The sequence below is a fragment of the Rhyacophila brunnea genome, unplaced genomic scaffold (genome assembly GCF_057557595.1).
Source record: "Rhyacophila brunnea isolate RB1 unplaced genomic scaffold, BYU_Rbru_1.0 scaffold_13, whole genome shotgun sequence".
Taxonomy (NCBI): Eukaryota; Metazoa; Arthropoda; class Insecta; order Trichoptera; family Rhyacophilidae; genus Rhyacophila; species Rhyacophila brunnea.
In genome coordinates, this window is record NW_028232785.1 from 39,473,318 (window position 1) to 39,500,753 (window position 27,436).

At 35.9% G+C, this 27,436-nt stretch overlaps 2 protein-coding genes across 2 annotated transcripts in view; one reads left to right on the forward strand and one right to left on the reverse strand.

Annotated features, from left to right (window-relative positions):
• LOC147077490 (uncharacterized) overlaps nt 1-14,466 on the forward strand; it is a 39,906-nt gene extending 25,440 nt beyond the window's left edge. The window contains exons 3-4 of the mRNA XM_085941706.1: nt 457-596; nt 14,361-14,466. Of these exons, the coding sequence (XP_085797832.1) occupies nt 457-596; nt 14,361-14,466 (246 nt within the window). The remainder of the gene's footprint in view (nt 1-456; nt 597-14,360) is intronic.
• Nucleotides 14,467-23,269: 8,803 nt separating this feature from the next.
• LOC147077491 (uncharacterized) lies at nt 23,270-25,945 on the reverse strand. Its single transcript, XM_085941707.1, has 2 exons — nt 25,070-25,945; nt 23,270-23,299 (listed from the first exon to the last, which is right to left on the reverse strand). The coding sequence occupies exons 1-2, from the start codon at nt 25,943-25,945 to the stop codon at nt 23,270-23,272; spliced, it is 906 nt and encodes a 301-aa protein (XP_085797833.1).
• Between the last annotated feature and the right edge of the window lie 1,491 nt (nt 25,946-27,436).

Sequence of the window (27,436 nt, forward strand, 5' to 3'; positions counted from 1 at the left end):
AAAAACTTGGTGGAGCAAGTAGTAGTAATTCTGACAGACAGTGAAAATGGAAAACCGTTCAGTCTATAAAATCTATAAAAGAAGCGTGGTTAAAATGCCCCCACGACCTTGTTAAAAAATTTGAAAATAAGCAAAAATAATATATTTAAAGAATTAAAGATATGCATTCGTCTAGAAACATGGTGAAAGATAGAATCTCTCATTGTAATATTTAAACTTTTTTTAATAGAATTCTCAAAAACTACTTTTTCATTTTTTCGCTATAAAAAACTTTTCGGCTCGTCAGACACTCGAAAGATTATATTTGGAAAATTTCGGCACGCATGCCTATGTAAAAAGGTTTGCTTACACCGTGTCTAGGTATAATATTTCCACCTAGATCTGTTACTTATAATGAACTGTTATTTAAAAATCTCATAATTTAAATTTTATAATACTTTTAAATTTCTTTTTTAGATTATCGGTAAAACAACTGTAGCAGCCAATGTTGCGAGTCTCATGACGTCCTGGGACGTGACTGAAGCACAAGCGTCTAGCGAAGACCTACACATTGAGGAACAAGATATTAAGAAAGAACTCAAGGAATATATAGAAAGGTTCAAAGATGTCGCCTGTCGCAATAGTAAACGTGATATTTTTCAATCGACTAATATGGTTAACACAGAATTATTAGTGGCTGTTATACAACTGGAAAAAAAATCTTTTCATAAACAAAATTTTGTATGCAGTAGCTGTTTCGATTTGTTTTCATCGTTCGACCGAATGTTGCTTCACAAAGCGATACACAAAACCACAATTGCGAAATCGACCGATTCCGTTGCAAGGCTGGTTGAATGTGACGATAGACATTTTTCAAGATTTCGTCCTGGTCAGGTCGTGAAATCACTCAAATTGACTTATTCTGATAAAAAGCCATTCAAGTGCGATAAATGCAATTAGTCATGCAGACAGTCAGTTATCATGAAAACACACAAAATGACCCATTCTGGTGAAAAGCCATTTAACTGTGATAAATGTAATTACTCATGCAGACAATTAGGTAACATGAAAACACATAAAATGAGTCATTCTGGTAAAAAGCCATTTAAGTGTGATAAATGCAATAACTCATGCAGACAGTCTGGTGGTATGAAAACACACGAAATGACTCATTCTGGTGAAAAACCATTCAAATGTGATAAGTGCAATTATTTATGCACGACGTCTGGTGGCATAAAAACACATAAAATGACTCATTCTGGTGAAAAGCCATTTAAGTGTGATAAATGCAATTACTCATGCAGACAGTCTGGTGGTATGAAAACACACAAAATGACTCATTCTGGTGAAAAACCATTTAACTGTGATAAATGCAATTATTCATGCAGATATCCAAGTCACATGAAAACACACAAAATGTATCATTCTGGTGAAAAGCCATTTAAATGTGATAAATGCAATTATTCGTGTACGACGTCTGGTAGTATGAAAACACATAAAATGATTCATTCTGGTGAAAAGCCATTTAAATGTGATAAATGCAATTATTCATGCAGACAGTCATCTATCATGAAAACACACAAAATGACCCATTCTGGTGAAAAGCCATTTAAATGTGATAAGTGCAATTATTCATGCACGACGTCTGGTGGCATAAAAAATCATAAAATAACTCATTCTGGTGAAAAGCCATTTATCTGTGATATATGCAATTATTCATGCAAACGATTAGTTAACATGAAAATACACAAAATGACTCATTCTAGTGAAAAGCCATTTAAATGTGAAAATTGCAATTTTTCATGCACGACGTCTGGTAGTATGAAAACACACAAAATGACTCATTCTGGTGAAAAGCCATTTAACTGTGATAAATGTAATTACTCATGCACGACGTCAGGTAGCATGAAAATACATAAAATGAGCCATTCTGGTAAAAAGCCATTTAAGTGTGATAAATGCAATTACTCATGCAGACAGTCTGGTGGTATGAAAGCACACGAAATGACTCATTCTGGTGAAAAACCATTTAAATGTGACACATGCACTTACTCATGCACGACGTCTAGTAACATGAAAAGACACAAACTGACTCATACTAGTGAAAAGTGAGAATGTGATAAAGATAATTACTCGTGCATAACGTCCAGTAGCATGAAAATACCCAAAAAGACTCATTATGGTGATAACCTTTTTAAATGTGATTTATCTAATATTTACTCATGCATTTGATCTGGTAGCATGAAATGGCATAAAAAGATTCATTCTGATGAGAAGCCATTTAAATCTTATATTTATGTAATTACTCATGCAAAAGTTCCAGTGTCATAATATCGCAAAAATTGACTAATACTGTTGAAAGGTCATTTTAATGAGATAAGTGTAGTAATTATTTTGATAAGATGAAATTACATGAAAGGACACATTCCAGTGAAAAGCCAATTCGTGTAAATTATTATACGCATGCAAATTTCTTGTAAAAACACTAAAATAAAAGACACTGGCTTTGCTTTTCAGTGAACTGTATACTGTGAAGGAATGATTTGAATGTTGGGAGAGGAGAATATGTCTAGGATGCCAGTTACTGACCTTTTATAGGCTGGCTCCATGGTTTGGTTGTCAAGCCTGGTCGTATTATCAGTCTCGTTCGGTATTGTTCATTGGGTTATCCGATGCGTGCACTTGATATTCTAGCTTAGGTAAGTGTTTATATGCGCACGGTTGATGAATGACTGACCGTTACTTGTTGCGCCAGGTCAAATTGTCAGGTGGGTAGGAATTTATCTGTTGTATTAGGGCCACCCTAATTGGCGTATTCAGACAAGGCCAATTGTGTATGATATAATTACTCATGCATAACTTATGGTAGCATATTTTACAACGACATATTTATTTATAAAAAATCCCGCATTTTTGGGACATTATTTCAATATAATATAATATTATACCAATAAAGGTGTTGGCTACCCGTTCACTAATTAGCTAGGATAAAGTATCTGTAGTAAAGACTATGAAATATTGGTCAGTCGAGAAGGGACCGAACGTGCGTACGTCATTTTTATCATCAACCGATAACGTAAACAATTTATATTTTTGTAGCCCATTCTATAGCGACATAATATTATTATGTTACTATAATATGTAATATTATTTTAAACCATACAATAATAACTATTGCCTCTGTGCTAAATACAGTTTTTGAATACTTCAAACCCACTTGCTCTAAGAAATCTCGTTTGTTGTATTTTGGATTTGTGTAAGTGGACGTTAGGTTTTAGTGACATAATTAAATTGAAGTGTATCGAACTCGACTACCGTAAGCTTGTTGTTTTTTTTTTTAACCATATCCGATCCTAATAGGAACACATGGGCCTCCAACAGATTTTGTTTTTAAGAGAAACGGATGTCAGCCACTTTCTCAACCTGTTAACCTACACAAATTGAAAAACAATATGTGTGCATACCAGACCCAGGATTAAAACCTGGACCCACGACGCTATAAGCCGACGCTTAAGCCGCGCGGTCATCGTGGGACTGTTAGCTAGTTCATATTATTATTCATATAAAATATAAATATTATTCTATCTATAAAATATCTTATTTTATGTATGATTAAAAGGCATAATTTCAGATATGTATTTGACAGATGAGTATTTTTTTCAAAGTATATTCTGTTATGGTTTGGTTTCGCATAGTTTAAGGCGATATACATTTTTTTTTAATTCACAATTTAAACTTGATCAATTAAATAATATTTAGGTATCTGAAAACATTGAAAAGAAAAATATTTTTTATTTTTAGTCAAAAGTAAACTTACAATTGTAAAAAAATGTTATAAAATGTAAAATTTGTCAAAAGACCCCATCTTATTATTAAGTAGGTAATATTTAGGTATTATTAAAATTTATTTTATTAAGTTTTCTATTTTGTACTTAAGAGATTTTCACTAATTCATAATTTTATTATTTTTTATAATTATTTTAAAAACCATGGATTTATCTAAAAAAATAAATGTGTGCAAGCTTCGTATTTTTACGCTAGGTGCCTTTGCACATCTATTCTGTACACAAGATTGCTATCGAGGGTAGTTTTTCATTTTTATATTGAAGTATTAGCACGCATCGTAACAGTTACAATAAGTTAGCCTTCTAAACAGTCAAAACTGTCTATCACGCTATAAAATTTAACACAGAGAGGTGCTGTTAAAACATAACACTTATTGTAACAATAACAACCAACTTCTTGTAATTGTTACAATAAGTGCTAATACTTCGATACAAAAAAATGAAAACTACCTTCGATATTTGCCGATAGCGGCGGATATCAGTCGTGTGTATATAATAGATGCGCTGGTAGGTGAAGACATAATTGAATCGTAATACGTGTGACGTAACTAAATACAAAAAAAAGTACAACTCTCATCGTATTTCTGTTTATGCCTGTAAATTGGTGTTATTTCTAGGCATGCTCCTCTTAGTTTCTAAGAGTTTGCCTTGTTATGGTAATAATAGTTATGTCCAAAGAGATTGGAATTGGTTCTGTCTAAATAAAATGTCAAGCGACGGAAGTTTTTGTTTTGAATGAATGAGTTGAATGAGAATGATTTTTAGTCCTTTGACAAGTGAAAGGTACCAGTATGACGATAGCTTGGTTAAAAACTGTATTTAGTGAAATATGTTGGTATTTTATATATAAATAAAGAAAATCGAAAACTTATTTGGTTTTAATCGTTTTTATTCACACTATCCCATTCATAAAAAGTAGCACCCGTTCGCACAATGAAACTAGGTAGGTACATTAATATGAGATTCATCATTATAACCCATAATATAGTTATTGCCATCTCCCGTCATAATGCTATGCTGGTTGCTGGTCATCGTCTGTTATTTGGACTTGGGAGTTAACAATTAAATACCTACATCGGAATGGTCTAAAGCGGCGATTTTTGTTTAACTCTTTTACATATTGTCACATTATATTAATCCGAGATATATGATTTCTTTACAAATGCAATCTCTCGAAGCCTAAAATTTTTCGCTGTCGTTCTCGCTATGAACGATGAGCCTGCCTTTTTTGCGTGCGGACAAACAGCGTTGCCGGATATTTTTTCTCGTAATCGACCTTAACTAGTCAGAGTCAGCTCGGAAATGGTTCCGGCCTCTCTAGACCACCAGAGGAGACAGCCCCAAATGTGGACAAGTCGAAGGTGAGACATTATGACGTCATTTTCAATTTTTTCAATTTCAATTTTAATTTATTTTACATATTGTGGACATTACAAATTATAAGTTTAAGACGTTCACAACATGACATTTAGAAACAAATAAATATTATTAAAAAAGTATTATGTAATATTGTAATTATGCAATATTAAGTTATTCTATAGTATAAATGTGTAAATACAAAAAATATGAAGTATATAGGTACAAGGAAGTACACCGGATGAGTTAAGCAGACCCTATTTTAAGAATTTATAAAATAACGTCCGCCTATACTCATTCTCACGTAGATGGAATATATCAACATCCGAAGCAATTTGGTTGAACAGAGTTATTGCTCTACCAATTGGCATCACCAATGGCAGGTTAGTTCTGCTCCTCGGGAGAACAAACAACTGATGCTCCCGATTTCTAAGATAGTTATCAGGGACACACAAGTCAATATTACCAAGAATGGCAGAGTTCTCATTCACACCACGTATTAGTCGAAAAAAATACGTGGCCAAATATTGATATCTTCTAGCACTTAAACTACAGTATGTTAGCATACCTAAGAGAAAGTCAGTTGGATAAAGCCACGGATAGTATCCATATAACCTCAAATAAAGGAGTCTCAAAAATTTCTTTTGAACTCGCTCCACCATAAGGTCATATTTCAACTGATGCGGGGCCCAAACAATCGACCCACTCTCAAGCCGGCTTCTCACTAAGGAATTATAAAGAATTTTTAATACAGTAACATCCGAAAAGACCCGGGAAGTACGCAAGACGAAGCCCAACATTTGTAGCGCCTTTTTACAAATGATAGCTATATGACCACTAAATGACAGCCTACTGTCAAACGTAATGCCAAGATCCCTTACAGATGGTATTCGCGAAAGAACTCTGCCATTCATCGAATACTGGAAAAATAATACTTGCGAGGCTCTGGTAAATGATAAAATATTGCATTTTTCAATATTGAAGTCAAGTTTGTTACGCCTGCCCCAATCTAATATATTGTCTATATCAAGTTGGAGTTGACGACAATCGTCCAAGGTGACAACTTCCATGAAGAGTTTCAGGTCATCAGCGAACAACAAAAACATAGCATTTTTAATGACCATTGCTATGTCATTTATAAAAATCGTAAACAGCAATGGCCCCAAGTTTGAGCCCTGAGGGACACCAGAAAATGTATTGAACATCTGTGACTGATAGACGCCATACGATACATATTGTTGACGATTCCTAAAATAGCTCCCGAATAACTTCAGAAAACGATCGGACAATCCAATTAGTTGGAGTTTTTCCAACAGGATGTCGTGATCGACTCTGTCAAACGCTTTTGAGAAGTCATTGTAGGAACAGTCAACCTGATGGCCTCTATCTAGTGCTGACGACACATAATCTACAAATACCATCAGGTTAGTTTCCGTTGATCGGCCAACTCTAAATCCATGCTGCTCATTCATTATAAATGACTCAATTTTTGGATAAATCATGTTATGCATGATCATCTCAAGAACTTTTGCGGGTGCCGAGAGAACAGCCACCGGCCTGTAGTTCTCCACTGATGACTCAGCACCACTCTTATGGATTGGAGTAACCTTTGACATCTTCCACAATTCGGGAAAGATACCCGTCTCCATCACAAGATTAAATATATATGAAAGCGGGCCTTTGACAAAGTCAATACACCCCTTTAAAAAAAATGTTGGGAGATTATCCGGCCCTAAAGATCGTGTGTTCTTTAGCTTTTTAATGAACCTAAACACAATAGCAACATCAATCGGAAGGATATCAATAGATTGGGCACCGCGTGATGGTTTTCTTGACGTTGAGGCAACATCCAGATTCGGACTACTACTTGCGTAGACAGACCTAAAGTGACCGGCAAATGCCTCTGCCACTCCAGATCCGGTCACCTCTTCGCCTTTCCAACTCATTGAATTGGCAAACCCACCATCCCTTCTTAAAGATTTAACATAGTCCCAAAACGATTTAGAATTTTCGCGGATGCAATTTTCTACCGTTTCTATATGCGCTCGATAGGCCAGTCGAACAGCTTGCCGCACTCTTGAGCGATAAAGACTAAATATTTCATAGTCTTGCTGAATATGCTTAGTCTTCCAAGTTCTATGGTAATAATGTTTGACCCTAATGTCCCCGATAATTTCCCGAGAAAACCACCTCGGGTATCGCCTTCCACCACGACATTGCGACTTCCTTGTAAAACACTGGTCAAAAATATTATAAATAATGTTGTAAAAGTGCTGTACCGCGTCATTTACGTCACAAATTTCATACAACTCACTCCAATCTACCTCACCCATTAATGAGTAAAGTAAATCGAAGTTTCCCCCTTCAAACTTCCACCCCCTCTGCAGATTTATTCTGTGTGAGGGAATGTTAGTCCTCTGAATGAGAGTTGGACGAAAATCGTGTAAAAAAGATAAAGTAGGGTGATACGCATCTTCTCGTACGATCGGTGATATACATCGCGAAATCGATATTTTAACGTTGCTAAAAATCCTGTCTAGAAACCCATTAGCAGAGTTAGGAACATCATTGTACTGGGAAAATCCGAAAACAGCACACAGAAATTCGAGTTCGCTCTTGACCCTTTCACTGCTGCGCGCTGAATTCAGGTTAAAATCTCCCATTACAATAATCCTTCTATCCCTAATTAAGATGTCGCTAGACAACATTTTCCCAACAAATAGTTTAAACATCTCCAATTCACTCGCTGGAGGAAAATACACGACACAAACATACGTGGTCACTCCGTTACAGGTTAGTTTTACCCAAAGGTCCTCATTAAGAGTCTCCAAAACATGAAAACGTTCGGCCCGTAACCCTTCCATATTTCTAACTCCCAAAAGACAGCCTCCACCCTGCCGGTGGCCTGTTCCGGAGTCTCGATCCCTTCTGAAGACCGTATACTCACTACCAAAATATTCATGACTGAAAACACTGTTATTGAGCCACGTTTCTGTTAATGCTATGACATCATAATCATCAACCAAAACGCCACTCGAAAACTCCACAGTTTTAGTTCTCAAGCCACGGACATTTTGGTAGTAGAAAAACAGCTCATTAGAGCGGTTACTATTCCGAAGTCAGCTACTTGGTAACCTCGGGGTTTCCACATTTGCCACCCATTCCTTTATAAATGAGTGACGTGGCCAATTTTCAGCCTTCAGAACAGTATCAGTAACGTCAGAAGGGATACCCACCTTGAATGATGCGTAGTCCCCTCTTGATTTAATCCGTACTACTGTAAATTCAGCGGTACATAACTTTTTTAAATATGTCAGGAGATCATTGCTAGTAGTGTCTCGGTGAAACGGGTGAAAATGATAGTGTTTCATCACTGGCTTAACCCGTCCTTCGAGACTTCCACGTACGGCGACTCGGCGTTTCCGTGAAATGGTAGCCCATCCGTCGTCTGTTTTTGTTTTTGCTGCTGAGGTCTTATCTGAGGCCTTATCACACGGTTTTTTTATTAGAGGTTGTGAAGATGTTTCCACATTATTTGGCACGGTACTGGACCCTGGTTTAATATATGATCCTTCACATAGTATTTTTGTTTTAATTTTCCATTGCGACCGTGTCGTCCTTGCATAGGTTGGTGGCGGTGTTGTTCGCGGTGCCGGCACAGGAGGCGAGAGCGAGAAGCAAACAGTGTCTTTCGCTAGTGCACGCGCTGCCGGTGTAGGCGATGTCGCTGGCAATGGTGCGTCAACTACAATCGCACTGGGCTTAATTACACTGGGCTTAATTGCAGTTTTTATTGACACTGATTTATTTTTATTATAAATTTGGTGATCGGTTAGAATTTTTTCGATTGATTCTACCTTTTTTAACAAAATGGCAATCATTTCTGACTGCTTTCTTATAATACACAACAAATCCACATTTTCCACGGTATTGACGATGTTTTTAGACATTGTAATGCAGTTTTATAAGTGAATTATTGAATTTAAACTTAGAGCGCAGACTTGCACGTCTTGTCAGAATAGCGGACCGATATATAAGAAAAATCGGAAACTCCCCTTTTTAGTAAATTATTGACGGTCATAACTTTAGTATGTTTCCATTATTTTCATTGTCCAAATTAATACGGAAGGCTTTCCATGCATTAAACAGTTATCGGCGGCTACCTACAATTTGTAATACGGCGAAAATTTAGGTTGGTAGACATGTCGGTCAAGTTCGGATATGTTCGTGCTGCCTGTGAAGAGCGATCCTAAGCTGATGAAGCCGAATCAGCGCCGTCTAGTCGGTAGCTCGGTAAAGAGTCAGAATAGATGTTTGACACCAGCTCTTGACTGTAGTATTTTTATTGTTTATGATAATTACTAATGTTCTATTAGGTTTTGACGGTTTATTATTTATGATAAATTGATAATATAGGGGGGTTATTACAAACACTTCAACTATTCTTATTTTTTTTATTGTGACCCTTGATTTGATAGGTTGGTAATAGAATTTTTACATAAGTACCTACTCTATTGTATTGATTTGTTATTCAATAGCATTCGTTGTCAGTATTTATTTGCCTTTTGGTGAGTGTACACAGTACCTGAAGATGCCGAAAGGCGAAACCCGGGTCGCAAATAACGACTCAATTATGGGAATAGTACAAAACTTAAATCCATTAGAGTTTAAAAGTACATCTATTTTGTTAATCTTTCATTATTATTATATTACTTTACTTAATTATCTAGTCTTTCGGTAAATTGCAAGACACATAAACACTTGACATCTGTAAGTCTCATGACAATATTGTTTTGCACTACTGTACTGCATCTCCCATGATGCCAATGAAACCACCCATGTTATTGTATTATTATGGGGTCAAATTTTTCTAAGAACTAGGTACCTACTGCACAATGATTTGGTTAGTAAGTATATTTAAAAAGTAATATTTTTCTTGTTTTATTATCTCATTAATTTCTTGCGATGCCCGAAGTCACATAGATCGCGAGCTCCGAAAGGGTTGACCGTCTTAAGACAAGTCTGAATATTGAAAGGCCTAATACAAACGAGGTGTAAGTAACAGGGGGCAAGCACGTCATGGACATGTATTTTGTCGTGGGTTGATTGACCTGGGGTTCCATTTGTTTGCTAGCTGCTACCTAAAGGTCGATTAATGACTCTTTTAATGATAATAAATGCCGGCCACAGACGGACAGTTCTCGTAACAGGTTGAACATGCCAGTTAATAACCATACAGTTATCTTTGGTAGATAATCTGCTGCGCCCATAGACGGACACTTTTCGACCTTTCAGATGTGTGCCATGTTCAAACTGCCAGCGACCCCCCACTCCCGTGTTTTTGTAAAACTGTTGGAATTTCAACTAGCCGAAAGTTCTCGAGTGACATTAGATGTCGGTAACGTAAAGTAGAATATAACACGCGATACAACTACGGCTGGTGTTGCTTGTTATAAAATACAAATTCATTTATTATTAAAAATGAAAGGAGTTTTACCTACCAATAAAACTCTTATTATTCATGTTGACTTTGAAGTCCTTGAGATAGGGTTTGCTCTTTCTTCTTCGCGTGAGGATATATTCTACTAATTTATTTTCCCTTTTCTTGTCGTTGGTCGTTCCTGTTTTTATTTACTGGTCATACCCGCGCGTAATTTTTTTATGTATGTAATTTGGGATTCTTTTGTCTTCATTATGATATGACTCAAGGAACCAGGTAGAAGTTACCTGGACTTCAAAGTCAACATGAATAATAAGAGTTTTATTGGTAGGTAAAACTCCTTTCATTATTCGAATTTGACTTTGAAGTCCTTGAGATATCTGTTTGTTATCATCTGGTGTTGGGTATGCCAAATTCCTGTATGTGACAATGATTCATTGACGAGGTAAAAGACCATCGTGACTTTCCATGTATATGGTTGAATAGAGAAGTTAATGGGTTCTTTTCCCCTTCTGATGGTGGTGTATCCATCGTTCTCTGGTAGTTGTCGTGAAATGTTGACTCACTACGCCAGATACCTCTCTTTAAGATTATCATTGGGTATATGTACAGTTTAAGGAAGTCACCACTGAGCGGACACTGCCTGGTGGTTCTTGTACCCCTGCTTCCAACAGTACTGACCTTATCCAATTCCCTATAACTGTCCTGGTGGCTAGTTTTGGTGATCCTCTTGAAGATATAAATAATTCCGAAATATCACTACCTTCCCCTCTCCTAAGGTTTGACATGCAGACGAGTTTCCGTAACCAGAATAATACTGGGTCGATGTTTTGACACGTGGAAGCGCTTAGCTTCCATTCCGATTGACGATGCTTGGCGGTATTTGTATTTGCGCCAAACATTGGCCATACAATTATGTAGTCACATTTTTCCACCAATCCATTGTCTACTATTACTGAGTAGTGTGAGGCCATGAACCCTTCGACCCGATGCGAGAAGCAGTCGAGTAGGTAGCTGTCCTGCGACAGGTTTCGAATAGGTTGTACTCCACCGGTGTTGTTTTCCTAAGATGATCTACCACGCGTCCTGGATCCCAAACCGGTGGTTTGACGGGTTTCGTTTTATGTACCGAAATTGCCTGTAACATATTGTGTTGTACTACCACGTTGATGCTGATATCTACAATGATAATCGGTTTGCAAAAAGTGGTTATGGCTGACTTATGCACCAGGATGGTGTTGTACGACAAACCCTCTTTGTTGTGCATGTTGCCTAGGTATCTGACCAATTCCATTCGTTGAGGGCTATTATGATCCATTAGGTTCTTGTTACTCATGTCATTGTCTTCCATTTGTTCCAAGCTGGTTTGTAAGTTTTTAGAGTCGAAGGCCGCCATCTGAAAGTAAGGAGTGCCCTTTCTTCCCATTCAATTTGATGTTATTTCCACCCCACCCGAAATTAGCCATAGTTAAAGGAACAGGTCCTGGGTCCTTGGAGGTGGACGGTTGGTCTCCATACCTACTAGTGTCGTATGTAGGTGCGGCATTGTATAAGGAGGTACTATCGCCCTTTTTCGTAAGTCCACTCCCCAAAAGCATTATTTCCAGCTCGGTGCCACTAATAAGTACTTCCCTTTTTCTGAGTTCAGGTGCGCTAGGACTCGTGAAATTAAGTTTGGTGGGGGAAATATCCACGCCAATCTGAAGTCCTACACTCGGCTGAAGGCGTCGTGAAACAGCGCGCCACTGTCTGTAACGTCTCGTGACACATACGTTGCAATGACATGTGCTGTTTCGCTTGCGAATAAATCCACCTCGGGAACAGAAACAGGGGGGTGGTTGCGGTGTTGATGAGGTGCCATTCGGGAATGAGTTGTCTGCGGGAGAGATGATCTGCCACGCAGTTGTGTATAATGTAGTAAACATGATGTTGGCTAGACTGGTAAATACTAGTATCTGTCGGCATAGGTTTAGGAGGGTGACAGATTTTGTGCCGCCCTCGTTGTTGATGTATGGCACCACTGTTTTGTTGTCTGTCTGCAGAAGCAGATCTGATCCTACGATTGATTGTACCTGAGATTGAATTGCAAACATTTCCTTCCTGTTGGAATGCCATACCATGGTAACTGGTCTTGTTCCCACGTACCTGATAGGTGGTGTTCATTCAGTTGGGCTCCCTAGCCTGTGTCAGCTGCGTCTGTCATCAGGAAGTGATTGATGTGTGTCAACTCTGAGGAGCCTATCACCTGGAGCCACCACATGATGTCCTGTTAGGCCTGTGGTGGGATTGTCGTCTATTGGCGAGAATGGGACCTCGACAATATTAATGACTGGAGCTTTGTAAACCTTCCTCGTGGAGGTAGGATGCAAAGTTAAGTCGCCCCAGAAGGGATTGAACATGTGTCTGCCTGAGGGACCAACTGCCTTTTTGTACCTGCGTTGTGTCAAATCTGAGGATCCTTTCGCCTAGGGCCACCACATGATGTCCTGTTGGGCCTGTGGTGGGATTGTCATCAATTAGCGAGGATGGGACCTCGGCCATATTGATGACTGGAGCGTTGTAGCCGTCGGCAATACAACCTTCCTCGTGGAGGTAGGATGTGAAGTTGAGTCGCCCCAGAAGGGATTGGATATGTGCCTGTCTGAGGGACCAACTGCCTTTTTGTACCTGCGTTATGTCAACTCTGAGGATCCTATCGCCTAGAGCCACCACGTGATGTCCCGTTGGGCCTGAGGTGGGATTGTCATCAATAGGCGAGGATGGGACCTCGGCCATATTGATGACTGGAGCGTTGTAGCCGTCGGCAATGCATCCTTCCTCGTGGAGGTAGGATGTGAAGTTGAGTCGCCCCAGAAGGGATTGGATATGTGCCTGTCTGAGGGACCAACTGCCTTTTTGTACCTGCATTAGCAGATGGTGACGGAGTGCTACACAATTCTCCGGCGACAGGAACCTCCGCTTGGTGTGTGTGTCCTATGTGATGTCCAGGGACCCTCATTGTTGGCTTGGGTTCAGACAGGATCTTTTAATATTTATTAACCACCCTAAAGACTGTAGGAAGGTTATCCTGTATTCCACCTGAACCGAGACTGTTTCTCGTATTGGTTGGCTACTAAGAAGTCGTCTAGGTAAGTGAATATTCTCAGCCATTCTTTCGTAGGCGTTCGGCGACCCAATTGGTCAGGGATGCCAACATAATCGGAGCGGTTGGCAGCACGAACGGGAGTCACGTGAATTGTAGGAGCTCCCCTTGGTAGGCTAGTCGAACAAATCGACGATGTTGAGAAGCCATTGGTACCTGGAGGGACGCCTGGCTTAAATCTATTATTACTAGCCAGTCTTCTGTTTGTAAGACGGCTGCAACCTCGTAATGGTGAATTAGTTTGAATGGCTTTGGCTGTAGGAACGCATTCAAACGCTTTCGGTTGAAAACAAGGCATAGAGCCCCGTCTTTTTTCTTGATCAGAAACAGGGTTGAGAGAAAAACTGGGGGTTTGACCCGCTTCTTCTAGAACCCCTGAGTTCTTTAAGTCCTCGATCTCGAGAGTGACCTCTGCTGATTGTTGCGTTTTAAAATCTTTCCGTAAAAGTAAAGAAGGACTTACCAATAGTGGTATCCGGACAAAAGGTATGCGGGCTACGACTATTATTTTTTACCAATGTTGGGGGGGGGGGTACACTACGCCATCCAGACTCCCCGAAAGTCTCTTAGGCGTTCCCCAATGTTGTTGGTCGTCCAGATGCGGTCACCTTCGCTTAGAGTACGGATCCCTGGTGGAGCCCGTACCTCCGATGGAGAACTCCCTTCCCACAGGACGTCGCCCCTTGGGAGTACCCCGGCCATAATTTGAGTTCGAGGGCCTTCCGGGACTTTAAGCTCGGAGGAATCCTTGATAGTGCCTCCCGAGTGAAGGTATCCTTCCGGTAAGGATCTGAGTCATGTTCTCGCAAATTTTATTATGTGTTGTCCCCAAAACCCACTTCGATTTTTTGGTACAGGCTCATCGCTGTTATGATTTTTTGAGGATTGGTTTCCCAATCCACTAACCCTTGCATACCCTTTCAGAAGCTGTCCCGATGGGAAAACATCGCATTCTGGAGGGCCACGATGGTCCTCTTCGTCAGATGGTTAGCTGATGACGAGTGGTCGCACCGACGCAACTTGTCATTTAGACCTAACTCTACGACCGTAGGGGTAAGAATTGTTTTTTGGGCATTGTGCCACTCCTTGCTGGTCCCCCTGCTGAAATAAGGTACGTAACGAGGATACCTCAAACATTAGCATCTTAATCGACGCTCGTACGTTGAACTTTTCCTCCTGTAGCAGTTCTGCTTCGCCGTCTGTTGTCCATTGCTTTTAGAATATCCTCCTCACGGTAATTTAGATGTTGCGCCATAATCACTGATCACTTAACGTTCACTTAACTATCACTTAACGTTCGTCCAAGATAATTTTTTTGATAATTAGAAACGTCAAATCATAGGCTACATCTGAAACTGTCAAAAGGCAAATCCATAATGAAGACAAAAGAATCCCAAATTACATACATAAAAAATTTACGCGCGGGTATGACCAGTAAATAAAAACAGGAACGACCAACGACAAGGAAAGGGAAAATAAATTAGTAGAATATATCCTCACGCGAAGAAGAAAGAGCAAACCCTATCTCAAGGACTTCAAAGTCAAATTCGAATAATATAATAATATTATGTACGCGGAGATCGCAAATATTATATTTTATTTATTTTTACGAGAGTAAAACAAAGTAATAGTTATTTATGTAAACATATTATTTTATACAATATAATATAAATGTTAAAATTTTAGAGAGCATTATAAATATTAAGTTATTGTGAAAATATAGACTAATTTTATTTATTGTACGTAGTGAATATTACAAATTATTAATTTAAGACGTTCACAACATAAATTAATATACCTAATTGTGAATGACAATGTCGCTAAATCTTAATAAAATTTAAGTATATATTTTAATAATATCATAGTAATTAATTATTATACTGATGATTGATGTAAATATAATTTTGTGGCTTATTGTATATAAAATCAATACCTTTATAAATATTACCGTTTTCTTACTTAATTAATACTGTCCATTAAAGGGAATAATTTATTCAAAAGAAAAGATTATATTTTATATTTACACGAATGTGTATAATATTGTTTCGGTGAATCGATAAAATACACAATCCACTAGCGAAATCATGATTTATTTTACCAGCGTCATAGGTGTGTATTTATGTCAATTTGTTTCTAATAAAAACAATTATAACCATAATAAAATCAAAGTTAAATTATTCGTGTATCATCGTTCAAGTATACCCTACCTAAAACTAATTTAAACAATACCCCTGTGTATTATCTCCGCGAACATAACCTCCATAGTTTTTGACACTTGCTCTGCCACGGACAATAACTGTACGTATATGGGCACGTCTGTTGACAGTTCGACAGATTTAAATGGGGTAGTTAAACTGATCTGTGGTGTGGCCACTAACGTACAGTTATTGAACAGTTATTGTCTGTGCCATGTTCAACCTGTTACGAGAACTGTCCGTCTGTGGCCGCCTAAAGAGACCCAGAGCAAGGCTTAGCGTTCTCCGGATTAGAACCGTTTCCTCGTGTCAAGCCTCTCAGTCACCATTAGTGTAAGGTGCAAGACGTCTAGTCAATGAGCTCCCCAAATACGTAGATATTTTCGATGACGTGATAGGGTGAATCATATAGCTATTGGCCGGTTAAGGATTTTTTTGACTTTGGCTGGTTATAACTTTCTTGATATTTAACATTTTTGAAGTTTCAGAATGGAATTGTACTGATCAATGCTTTGCGTTTTCATTTTGTTTAATACATACTTCATTACTTTGACCATTTTTTGATTATTATGGTTTATCTAGATGGAGAGCAAAAATACAGTAATTGGCCACTTTTTTATAGCTATTGGCCCCCCCTTTCTATAGTTATTGGCCACTTCAAATCTGATGAAAATGTGTGCTTAAAAGTGCTAACACAACCTTTGTATATTAACAATTTAGAGTAAATAAAGAAAATATGAGAATTTTATAGAACAAAATAAATATATTAAATTGAAAAAAACATAGACGAAATATAAAAAAAATACAAAGAAATTATATGGTCAGTAATTAATAAGAGTATCTAGTTTTTAGTAATCTCTATTACGAAACAAGTAAAGTTAAGCATCTCTTCTGTATCCATCAAGTCAGAATCTTCTGATAGATTTTCTCTGGTCGATATGTCCAAATCATGGCAGATACATCACTTGGTACCACATAACACAAGTGTCTAATTCTGGGGCATGTTCTTTATGATGTCTTAAAATATTGCCACGTCAATTGATAGAAAACGTTTGAAATTTTGTAGCTTTTTTCACCGCCTATCTGGTGTGTACCATTCTCAAATTATTGTATTCTCTCTTCAAAAACAACCTCTTTGAAATAATCAAAGGGTATAGTTTTGACTTCATTTATATATCATTGTTAGAATTTTGGTTAGGTAAAATTCGTTTTTCTAATCATTTTGTATAATCAACAGCGTTTGCATTGAAGGGAAAGAGGGCACATGCCTGAAACCATTAATTAGATATTCCGGCTTAATTGTATTAACAACTTGTTCGAAACAAAATTGTTTTTGGAGACCACTCATGGACAGCCTTCTTCCATATTTTCTTCACCGGTCCAAAAACTGATACATCTGCTAGTTGAAGTATTCTCATTGCATTACGATATAATGCAATTACGTCGATTTGCAATGTGTTACATAATAATATTACACTTAGTTCGTACGTCATATGCGTTTTGTGTACATCGACGAATAAAATTACTGGAATCTGGAACTGGCAATCGAGTGTCGCCATATTTTGCTGATAATGTAAATAATACAAAAAATGCGTTCTTTTGTCTTTCCTTTACCAATTGCATACACGTGAACTTGCTTCACTCGTTCTTTCGACTATTTGCATGACATTTTAAAACAAGATTTCAACCAACCTATCCCTGGCTTAATATTGTTAAAAGGGTTCGGTCGTGGATTTTTCATTAAAAAAGTTGCACGCTATTCACAATATCGTCTTCTTTCTGGGAAATCCTTTGTTTTCCTGGTCACATATATTATTATCCATTCTGCAAGATCACATTCTTCTTCTTCTTTGCTTAATTATGGATGGGGTCCATATTCAGGTCGACTTGTAGGATTTTTCATTTTGAATCGCAAAGTAGCTCGAGGAATGCAATCATTTTTCGCGGTAGCTCTCACAGATATATTATCTTTAATTTATTCATGAGCTTTATCTAACTGCTGGCTACTATATAGGGTTTTTTTGACATCATGTATAATCTGCAAAAAAAGTACAGTAGTTGGCATATGACGAACATAGTAATAGGCCACCCGGCTAATAACTGTTCATTGGTGTCACAATTATACGAAAAAAATATGGACTAGCTAATTTCCATAGCTCTATCAGAATATGTAAAAAAAATCATATTTTTTTTTTCTAAAACACAGTTATTGGCATAATTGGCCAACTACTGTATAAGACGCTTTTTCAGATACAGTTATTAGCCACCGTTGAAAAGTGACGTTAATTGCTGCAAATGTCAAAAACAATTAGATCCATGGTTTCCATGCAATGCAGGTCAATAGAAAATCTTGTAAAAAACACACATATATGCTGGGATATAGAGTTTTTTAAGTATTTCAAAAGCAGCTTACCTTAAGGATTTCTTAAGAAATGACCCACAAATTCGCAGACTTTTGGGTTTGACAGCCAAGAAGACACCAGCACCTTCTGGTGGTAACTTCTGAAATATGGCATACTAAGAGGATGGGGTACCTATACATGGAGACAAATCGTCGCTATAGGATTTGTTTCCCGAATAGACCAAATGTCAATTTTACAGGAGACGAAAAACAAATTTCACTGTCGTATATTTTAATATCAGTAGATGTAACAATCATTCTTTCTATACTGTATGATTGCAACATTATCTAAGAATAGATTACAAGAATAATATACTGGTATAAATCATTAAATGAACAGAAAATGCGTTTTATTTACAAGTACTCACTGTGGATATTCGGGAAATTTTTAGCGCTCTCTCAGAATAATGGATATTCGGGACAAAACATGGACGTTCGGGATTTAAGACCGTAGCGTATTGCTGCACGGCCCACAGATTACTGAGTGGTCAAAAAGTACGCGCCTCAAATGTTATATTTATTTACACGATAATTGTTAATAATTACCTCTACTATTTAAATACTTAATGATCGTAATTACCCAAGTTCGTATGTAATAATAACACGCGGCAATCGCTTTTTTAGGTTTTTTTTTCGGATTAAGTAATAAAATAGTTTTTAAGTAATTAACTATTTTTTTATTGAACGAATATTTCACAAGATTTAAGAATGTACCATTCTAATAATTGAACATACTTACAAATTTTTTTTAAATCACTTCTGAGAAAATATATTATAAGGTATCTACTACTTCAATTACTAACCGACGTCACGGTCATTTCTCCAATATTTTATGATGGTACTTACTCGTACTTGCTAACAATTTTATATTAAGGCCATGCATTAGTTGAGACACGGTCTAAAAAGATCGTCGCTAGGCTATGCGCGGATTGCGGGTCGCGGGTGCAAATGAGGCATGTCAAACCAAATATTATTTGTCTTATAAATCCAACATGTGTCCATTTAATGTTCTGTTTATTGTTTTATCAGTGACAATAATAATATATTCATTGACATGTTTTCTTTTTAAAGTAAATGGGTTACGTTTTAAGTCATCTTTACACGATTTAGGAATTATTACGGCCGTCGCCATCACGAAGCAAAATGACGTCCTTCCAGCTCTACGTGCTCTCTCAGAATGGGTGCGAGTGCAAAATTTCGTCGCGCCTATGGTAGAAAATTATTTGGCGTTTCACTGATGAATCACCTTAATACTTTTTCCAAAAAAATAAATCTATTTATAAATATCTGTATATTATTATATATATATATATATTTCTATAATTGACAATTAAACTTATTACAAACCACCAAATAAATATTATATATTTACTATTGTAAGGAACAACAACACAAAATAATAGCATGTATAAATTAATTACCATTGGCTGCTAATATTAGGTAGGTACCAATATCCTAAGTATATAATATCCACCAAATAAATAGTTACTAACATACATATTAAATTAAAATATTAATTATCAGCGCATTCAAAAATAAATAATAGCATCGCCTTTATTTTCATAGAAATACCTAGATTAAAAGTAAAATAAAGACAAACAATGTTTGATTAATAATAATTTGAAATAATAATTATTTTTTACGTCATAGTAGTTGCCGGGTCATACTGTAGAATTCATATAACCGTTGGGATTTTGTGTCATTTATCAAAACAAAATGCAGTTATTTAGGTTGAAATACTCACTTAAACAACTCTATTGTAAGTTCAGGGCGAACTGGTGATGTATCAGCTATGAATGATCTCTTCAAATTTGATGAATTCACTATTAAAACAATAGTAACGTTAAAAACAATATCAATAAGACGAAATTTGAAAGAAGTCTCCAGACGGCGGAAAAATATGAAAGTGGGCGTAATTGTTTTAGAGCTAGACAGCGTGAATGTGGGAGCGAGATGCACGGCGTGAGCGCGGTTTGATTGGCTAAAGTCATATTCGGGAAATAAACACTCAGCCAGAAATATATTTCGACCGAAATTAACTTGGATATTCAGGTACGAATAGTTGGACATTCGGGAGAAAACCACGGAGTGATTGTAACTTAACATGGCGTATTCGGGTTTTTTAAAAAAATATCTCTGTTCCTAGATAAAAATATATTGTTTTTATAAATGATTTCGGTAGAGTTCGATAAAAGAAATTGAACTGCATTAAAATGTCGATTTCGACAAAAATGGATATTCGGGAAACAAATTCTATAGCGACGAAATGTGAGAAAAGGATTGCTAACACTTTATTTTATCAACTAGAAGTTGAAATGGCCAATTACTATACCAGTCACCTATAGGTACCTAAGTAAAATAAAAATCGCCGTTTTAGACCATTCTGAGGTATTTATTTGTTCACTCCCAAGTCCAAATAACAAACGATGACCAGCAACCAGCATACCGAGCGAAGAAAGAGAATGCATCTTCTTCGCTCTGACGGGAGATGGCAATAACTATATGGGTTACAATGATGAATCTCATATTAATGTAGTTTCCTTGTGCGAACAGGTCGTACTTATTATGAAAGGGATAGTATGAATAAAAACGATTAAAACCAAATAAGTTTCCGATTTTCTTTATTTAGTTATATAAAAATATAATACATATTGTCACTAAATACAGTTTTATACCAAGCTATCGTCAGCAAGTACCTTCTACTTGTCAATCGGATAAAAATGTTGGGTTCATTCATTCAAAACAAAACTTCCGTCGGCTAACATTTTATTTAGTTAGACCAATTCCAATCTCTTTGGACAAAACTATTATTACCATAACAAGTCAAAAGTTTAATAATTTTCGATTTAAAAGGAGCATGCACAGGACATTACATAACACCAATAATTTACAGGCATAAAAGAAAATACGATGACAGTTTTACATTTTTTTTTTGTTAAGGAGATGCTTTACCTACCGGCGCATCTATTCTATACACAAGACTGCTATCGGCCGCTATCGGCAACCATCGAGGATAGTTTTCCATTGTGTGTATCGAAGTATTAGCACTTATTGTAACAATTACAAAAAGTTGTTGTAATTGTGAAAAATTGTAAAAATTGTAAAAAAACTACCCTCGATAGAAATCTTGTGTACAGAATAGAGGTGCAACGAAGCTTGCACACATTTATATTTTTATAAAAATGGATGTCTTTTAAAATAAATTAAAATAAAAAACTAGTGAAAAATTCTTAAATACATCATAGAACACTTATTAAACTAAATTTTAATAATACCTAAATAATATGACCACAAAAAATATGTACCTAAGTAATAATAAGATGGGGTCCTTTGACAAATTCACGTGTTATAACATTTTTTTAAATTGTAAATTTATCTTTGACTTGAAATAAAAAATATATATTTTTAATGTTTTCAGATAGTACTTACATGTTTATTATTTATTTTAGATAAAATTGTGAATTATCAAAAAAATATCTATCGCCTTAAACCCCGTCGTAACCAAACCATAACAGAATATACTTTGTCAAAAAATACTCTTCAATCAAAAATTATGCCATTTAATCTAATTTAATTAATAATAATGATATTTTATAAATAGAATAATATTTTTATCGATTATAGCTTGGTTTTGGCAGGGCATTAAAATTTAAAAAAAATTAACAAACAACAAATTGTGTGTTTAATCCAAACTCAAACTTAAATCAAACTCCAAAAAGTGTGCACCATATTGTCGGATCAAATGGATCAAAGGACAAAGCTATGAACTAGCTAACCTAACGATGACCGCACGTCTTAAGCGTCGGCTTATGGCGTCGTGGGTTCCGCGTTCAAATTTTGTGTCTGGCGTGTACACATATTGTTTTTCAATTTGTGTAGGGTCAGGGTATATACTTTATAGGTTGAGCAAGTGGCTGACATACGTTTCTCGTAAAAACAAAATCTGTTGAAGGCCCATGTGTTCCTATTAGGATCGGATGTGGTTTAAAAAAAAACAATTATCTTACGGTAGTCGAGTTCGATACACTTCAATTTATGTCACTAAGACCTAACGTCCACTTACACAAAACCAAAATACAACAAACAACAAACAAGATTTCTTAGAGCAAGTGGGTTTGAAGTATTTAAAAACTGTATTTAGCACAGAGGTATTAATAATTACCGGATGACCACATGAACAATAGTGAACGAGACTGATAATACGACCAGGATCGACAACCAAACCATGGAGCCAGCCTCAATAGCATAAAAGGTCAGTGCCTGGCATCCTAGACATACCCTCTCCTCCCAGTACCCGAATCATTCGTTCACAGTTTACAGCTCACTTAAAAGCACAGCCGGTGTCTTTTATCTTAGTGTCTTTTACAGACAATTTGCATGCGTATAAGAATTTACATGAAATGGCTTGTCAATGGGTCCTTTCATGTATTTTAATGCTACTGAATACACGAGTTATTACATTTATCACATTATAACTGTTTACCAGTATGAATCATTTTGTGTCTTTTCATGCTGCCAGACGTCGTGCATGAGTAATTGCTTTTATCACAGTTAAATGGCTTTTCACCCAAATGAGTCATTTTGGTGTTTTCATGCCACTAGACTGTCTGCATGAGTAATTTCATTTATCACACATAAATGGCTTTTCACCAGAATGACTCATTTTGTGTGTTTTCATGTGACATGGATGTCTGCATGAATAATTGCATTTATTGCATTTAAATGGCTTTTCAGTGGAATGGGTCCGTTTATGCAATTTCATGCTACCAAACGTTGTGGATGCGTAAACACACTTATCACATTGAAATGGCTTTTCCACAGAATGAGTCATTTTTTGTGTTTTCGTGTCGCCTAAATGTCTGTTTGAGTAATTGCATATATCACATTTAAATGGCTATTCACCAGAATGAGTCATTTTGTGTTTTCATGTGACTTGGATTTCTGCAAGAAAAATTACATTTATCACATTTAAATGGCTTTTTAACAGAATGAGTCAATTTATGTGTTTTCATGTTACCAGACGTCGTGCACTTATAATAAAGTAAAACTTGAATTAATAAAAAAAAAACTCTTAAGGCCCCACATGCCCAATGTAGGTCAAAATGAAGATTTTATGGTATTTTCAGAGCATAACCCTGGACATTCCTAAAACGTATTAGATAATATATTTATATAATTTTGAAGCCTTATTATCCTTTATATTTATTTTAAACATTTGATGACTGCATAAGTATTCTAATGTATTGAATTATTTTTACCATCATGGGATATGAGAGTTCTTCAGAATGGAAAATTTGTTTGACATTAAAAACTTTCTTTCGCATCGTCAGCACTGCAGTTCGGAGAAATCATAGCAGTGGCAAAGAGTGGAGGTAGGCTGTTAAGGTCTGGCATACAAAGATCACGTATTTCTTTTCATTGGACTAATATAACTACGTGTAGATGGCATTTTAAATTAGGCATAGTAGATAACAGTCTAAAAATATATTCTTTTATCTATAAAATATTGAAAATTATGACATTAAACTATATTTAAATAATTCTCGATGTTCTATAGATTGAACAATATTTGTTATCAATAATTATCGTTTTAAATAGGCAGGGCATAATGAATTTAAAAATAATGATCGCCATGTGTAATATTAAGTATTCTTATTTCAACAAAAATAAATAAGTATGACTGAAATAGTGTGAACTATTTTAGTTGGATCGCCCATACGGTACACCTACATTGTTGTGGTTGTGTTGAGGCAGAGTTTAACTGTTTTTAAAAAAATAACCGGCACAATCTGCAAATTGTATTCATAATTCAATTAAAATAAATAAAGTTGACTGACAAATTTTAGTGTGGAAAATTTACGTGAAATCCTATCAGCCTTCCTCCACCCTTCGCCACTGTTACATAGTGGTTGGACTAAAAGATACCTTGCCATACATAAGTATTTATAATTAAGTGGTTAAAAAACAGAGCGGCTTTTTTTCTTTTTGATAATTGCATTATTTTTAAATTAAACAATCGTAAAACTAGCTTACTACACTCTATTAATATCATCGTCATCATCAATAGCCTAGGTCGATCCATTACTGGATTAGGGCTTCCCCTAGCGCCACGTATATCCACCGAACATTCTCTATTCCATTAATTTAATAATAAAATAAAATCTAGATACCAAAAATCCTCCAACGAAGTTGTGTCAATATCTTTATACGTAAATCTTAATTTGTAAACAATGGAAAGAAGCCCGCTTGCTAATAACATACCACGTTATGTCATAATACTAGTCTCAAATTTTATTTTTACTACCAAATACAAAATCTTCGACCACCCTTTCACACTTCCATACATGTTGGTAATTAGTTGCAGATTATTAATTGGGTTGTAGCATATTTACATGTAAGATGTTCAGTTTAGTTTGGGACAAACGCTTTATTTTTTCAGTAATAATGAAAAACAAATAAAATGGTGAAGAAAAATAATTATTACAATATTAAGTGACCAATAATATATCAGGAATACTAATTAAAATATTGCCACATACAGGTTTCACGCTTCAGTATTGCAATTAGTTGCAGTACGAATAATGTTCCAGAACCAATAAGTATTTATTATTAGGATATTTAAGATGAAAATCAATTTGCAATATTTTTTAAAACACATCGCAATTTATGGTTTTTGAGATTAACAATTTGAGAGAATTTTTTAAAGCACACATCGCATTGATGTGGTTTTTCACCAGTATGTGACATTATATGACCTTTAAGATGAGTAATTCGAGAGAATTTTTTAAAGCACACATCGCATTGATGTGGTTTTTCACCAGTATGAGTCATTATATGACCTTTAAGATGAGACATTCGAGAGAATTGTTTAGAACATACATGACATTGATGTGGTTTTTCACCAGTATGTGTCATTTTATGTTTTTTTAACACACTATTTGAGACAAAAAATTTGAAACACACATCGCATTGATTTGGTTTTTTACCAGTATGAGTAATTATATGACCTTTAAGATTAGTAATTAGAGAGAATTGTTTAGAACATACATGACATTCATGTGGTTTTTCACCAGTATGTATCATTTTATGTATTTTGAGATCTCTAATTGAGACAAAATTTTTGAAACACACATCGCATTGATATGGTTTTTCACCAGTATGAGTCATTATGTGACCTTTAAGACGAGAAATTTGAGAGAATTGTTTAGAACATACATGACATTGATGCGGTTTTTCACCAGTATGTTTCATTTTATGTATTTTGAGAGCATCAATGCGCTGGAAATTCTTTAAACAAATATCGCATTGATGTGGTTTCTCCCCGGTATGTTTCATTTTATGTATTTTGAGACCACCAACTTGCTGGAAATTCTTTTGACATACATCGCATTGATGTGGTTTTTCACCAGTATGTGTCAATGTATGTATTTTGAGATTAGTAGTATAATGGAAATTCTTTAAACAAATATCGCATTTATATGGTTTTTCACCAGTATGTTTAATTTTATGTATTTTGAGAGCATCAATGCGCTGGAAATTCTTTAAACAAAAATCGCATTGATGTGGTTTCTCCCCGGTATGTTTCATTTTATGTATTTTGAGAGTACCAATTTGCTGGAAATTCTTTAAACATACATCGCATTGATGTGGTTTTTCACCAGTGTGCATAATTTTATGTCTTTTCAGTTTACTATTTGCGTTGAACTTTTTAAAACACACATCACATTGATATGGTTTTTCACCGGTGTGTGTCATTATATGTTGTTTAAGATTACCAATTTGCAGAAAAATTTTAAAACATACATTGCACTGATGTGGTTTTTTTCCAATAGTTGTTTTATATAACTTATGATGCTGAGACTTCGTGCATGAAAAGTAGTGACTATTTAGATGATATACAGATTCAAACACTTTATAGCAATTATTGCAAATAAAATTACGTGGGAAATATGTAACTCTTCTCAACACAATTCGAACCACCTTTGGCAAGTATAATTTCGAAACTTCCTGTTTTACGTTTAGTACATCTATAGTTACTTCTGAATGCTGTATCATATTTTCCATGTTATTGGTTGAATCTGTTATGTTGTTATTGGTCAGGTTATTGTCAAGCGTATCCTTTCTAGCTACGTCCAATGGATTATATGTGAAACATCGCTGGGAGGAGATCTACAAAAAGAATAGGGTTGTATATTTTAATTGAACAATATTACAATATTACATGACATTACTAATTGGTTAAGTCTAGCAAGGCAACACGAATATAGTCACGTTGACAAATTTACCTAATCTTTTCACGCAACCTATAATTGCATTTTCTCGCAATATTGCGTTTAGTGATTTAGCTCATTGTAGCTTAACGAATTTGTTAGTATGGAAATATGCTGCATATGGATTGAGACCGATCCTTAAAAGTCCCTTGATTGCATTACCGGGCAATATTTTTTCAAAATGACGCTGAAAATTGCGTTATGGGACATCTGATCAATAATATTTTCGAAAATATAATGACAAGCATTCGGACAAAATGTGCCATACCACGACAGCATTCATCGATATCAAATTTTAGGGGATAAGTCAGGCGATATTTCTTGTGGGAGTTCGCGAATTCACTGGCTGATGCCGATAGCTAACCAACAATTGGCGCATTGAAAGCCAACATTATTCGTGTTATACAACTGGCAGTGCACGAAAAAAGTGTTCCAAATTAGGTGACCAGTATATGCTTCGATGAGAACAGATACGGTGGCAATATGCCCTAAACCATTTAAAAATGTTAATGCCATGCACGTGTCTTTCGAATTAAAAAAAACTATCAAAATTAACTAGTGTTATATTTTTACAATTTATTTATTTAAAGTTCTATCGGGCTAAAAAAAACAACCTTTATAAAAAATTGAACGAACTTATTCTAATAACATGTATTACTACTCTACAGCCCATAAATGAAACGAGTTCTCGCACGTATTTTAAAATGACTTCATTAAGAAGTAAGAGCCGTTTCACACGAGACACTAGTATCTGGACACTGGTGTTTCTCTCTGAATAGTCTAAACACTGCACAATTAATAAAAATTC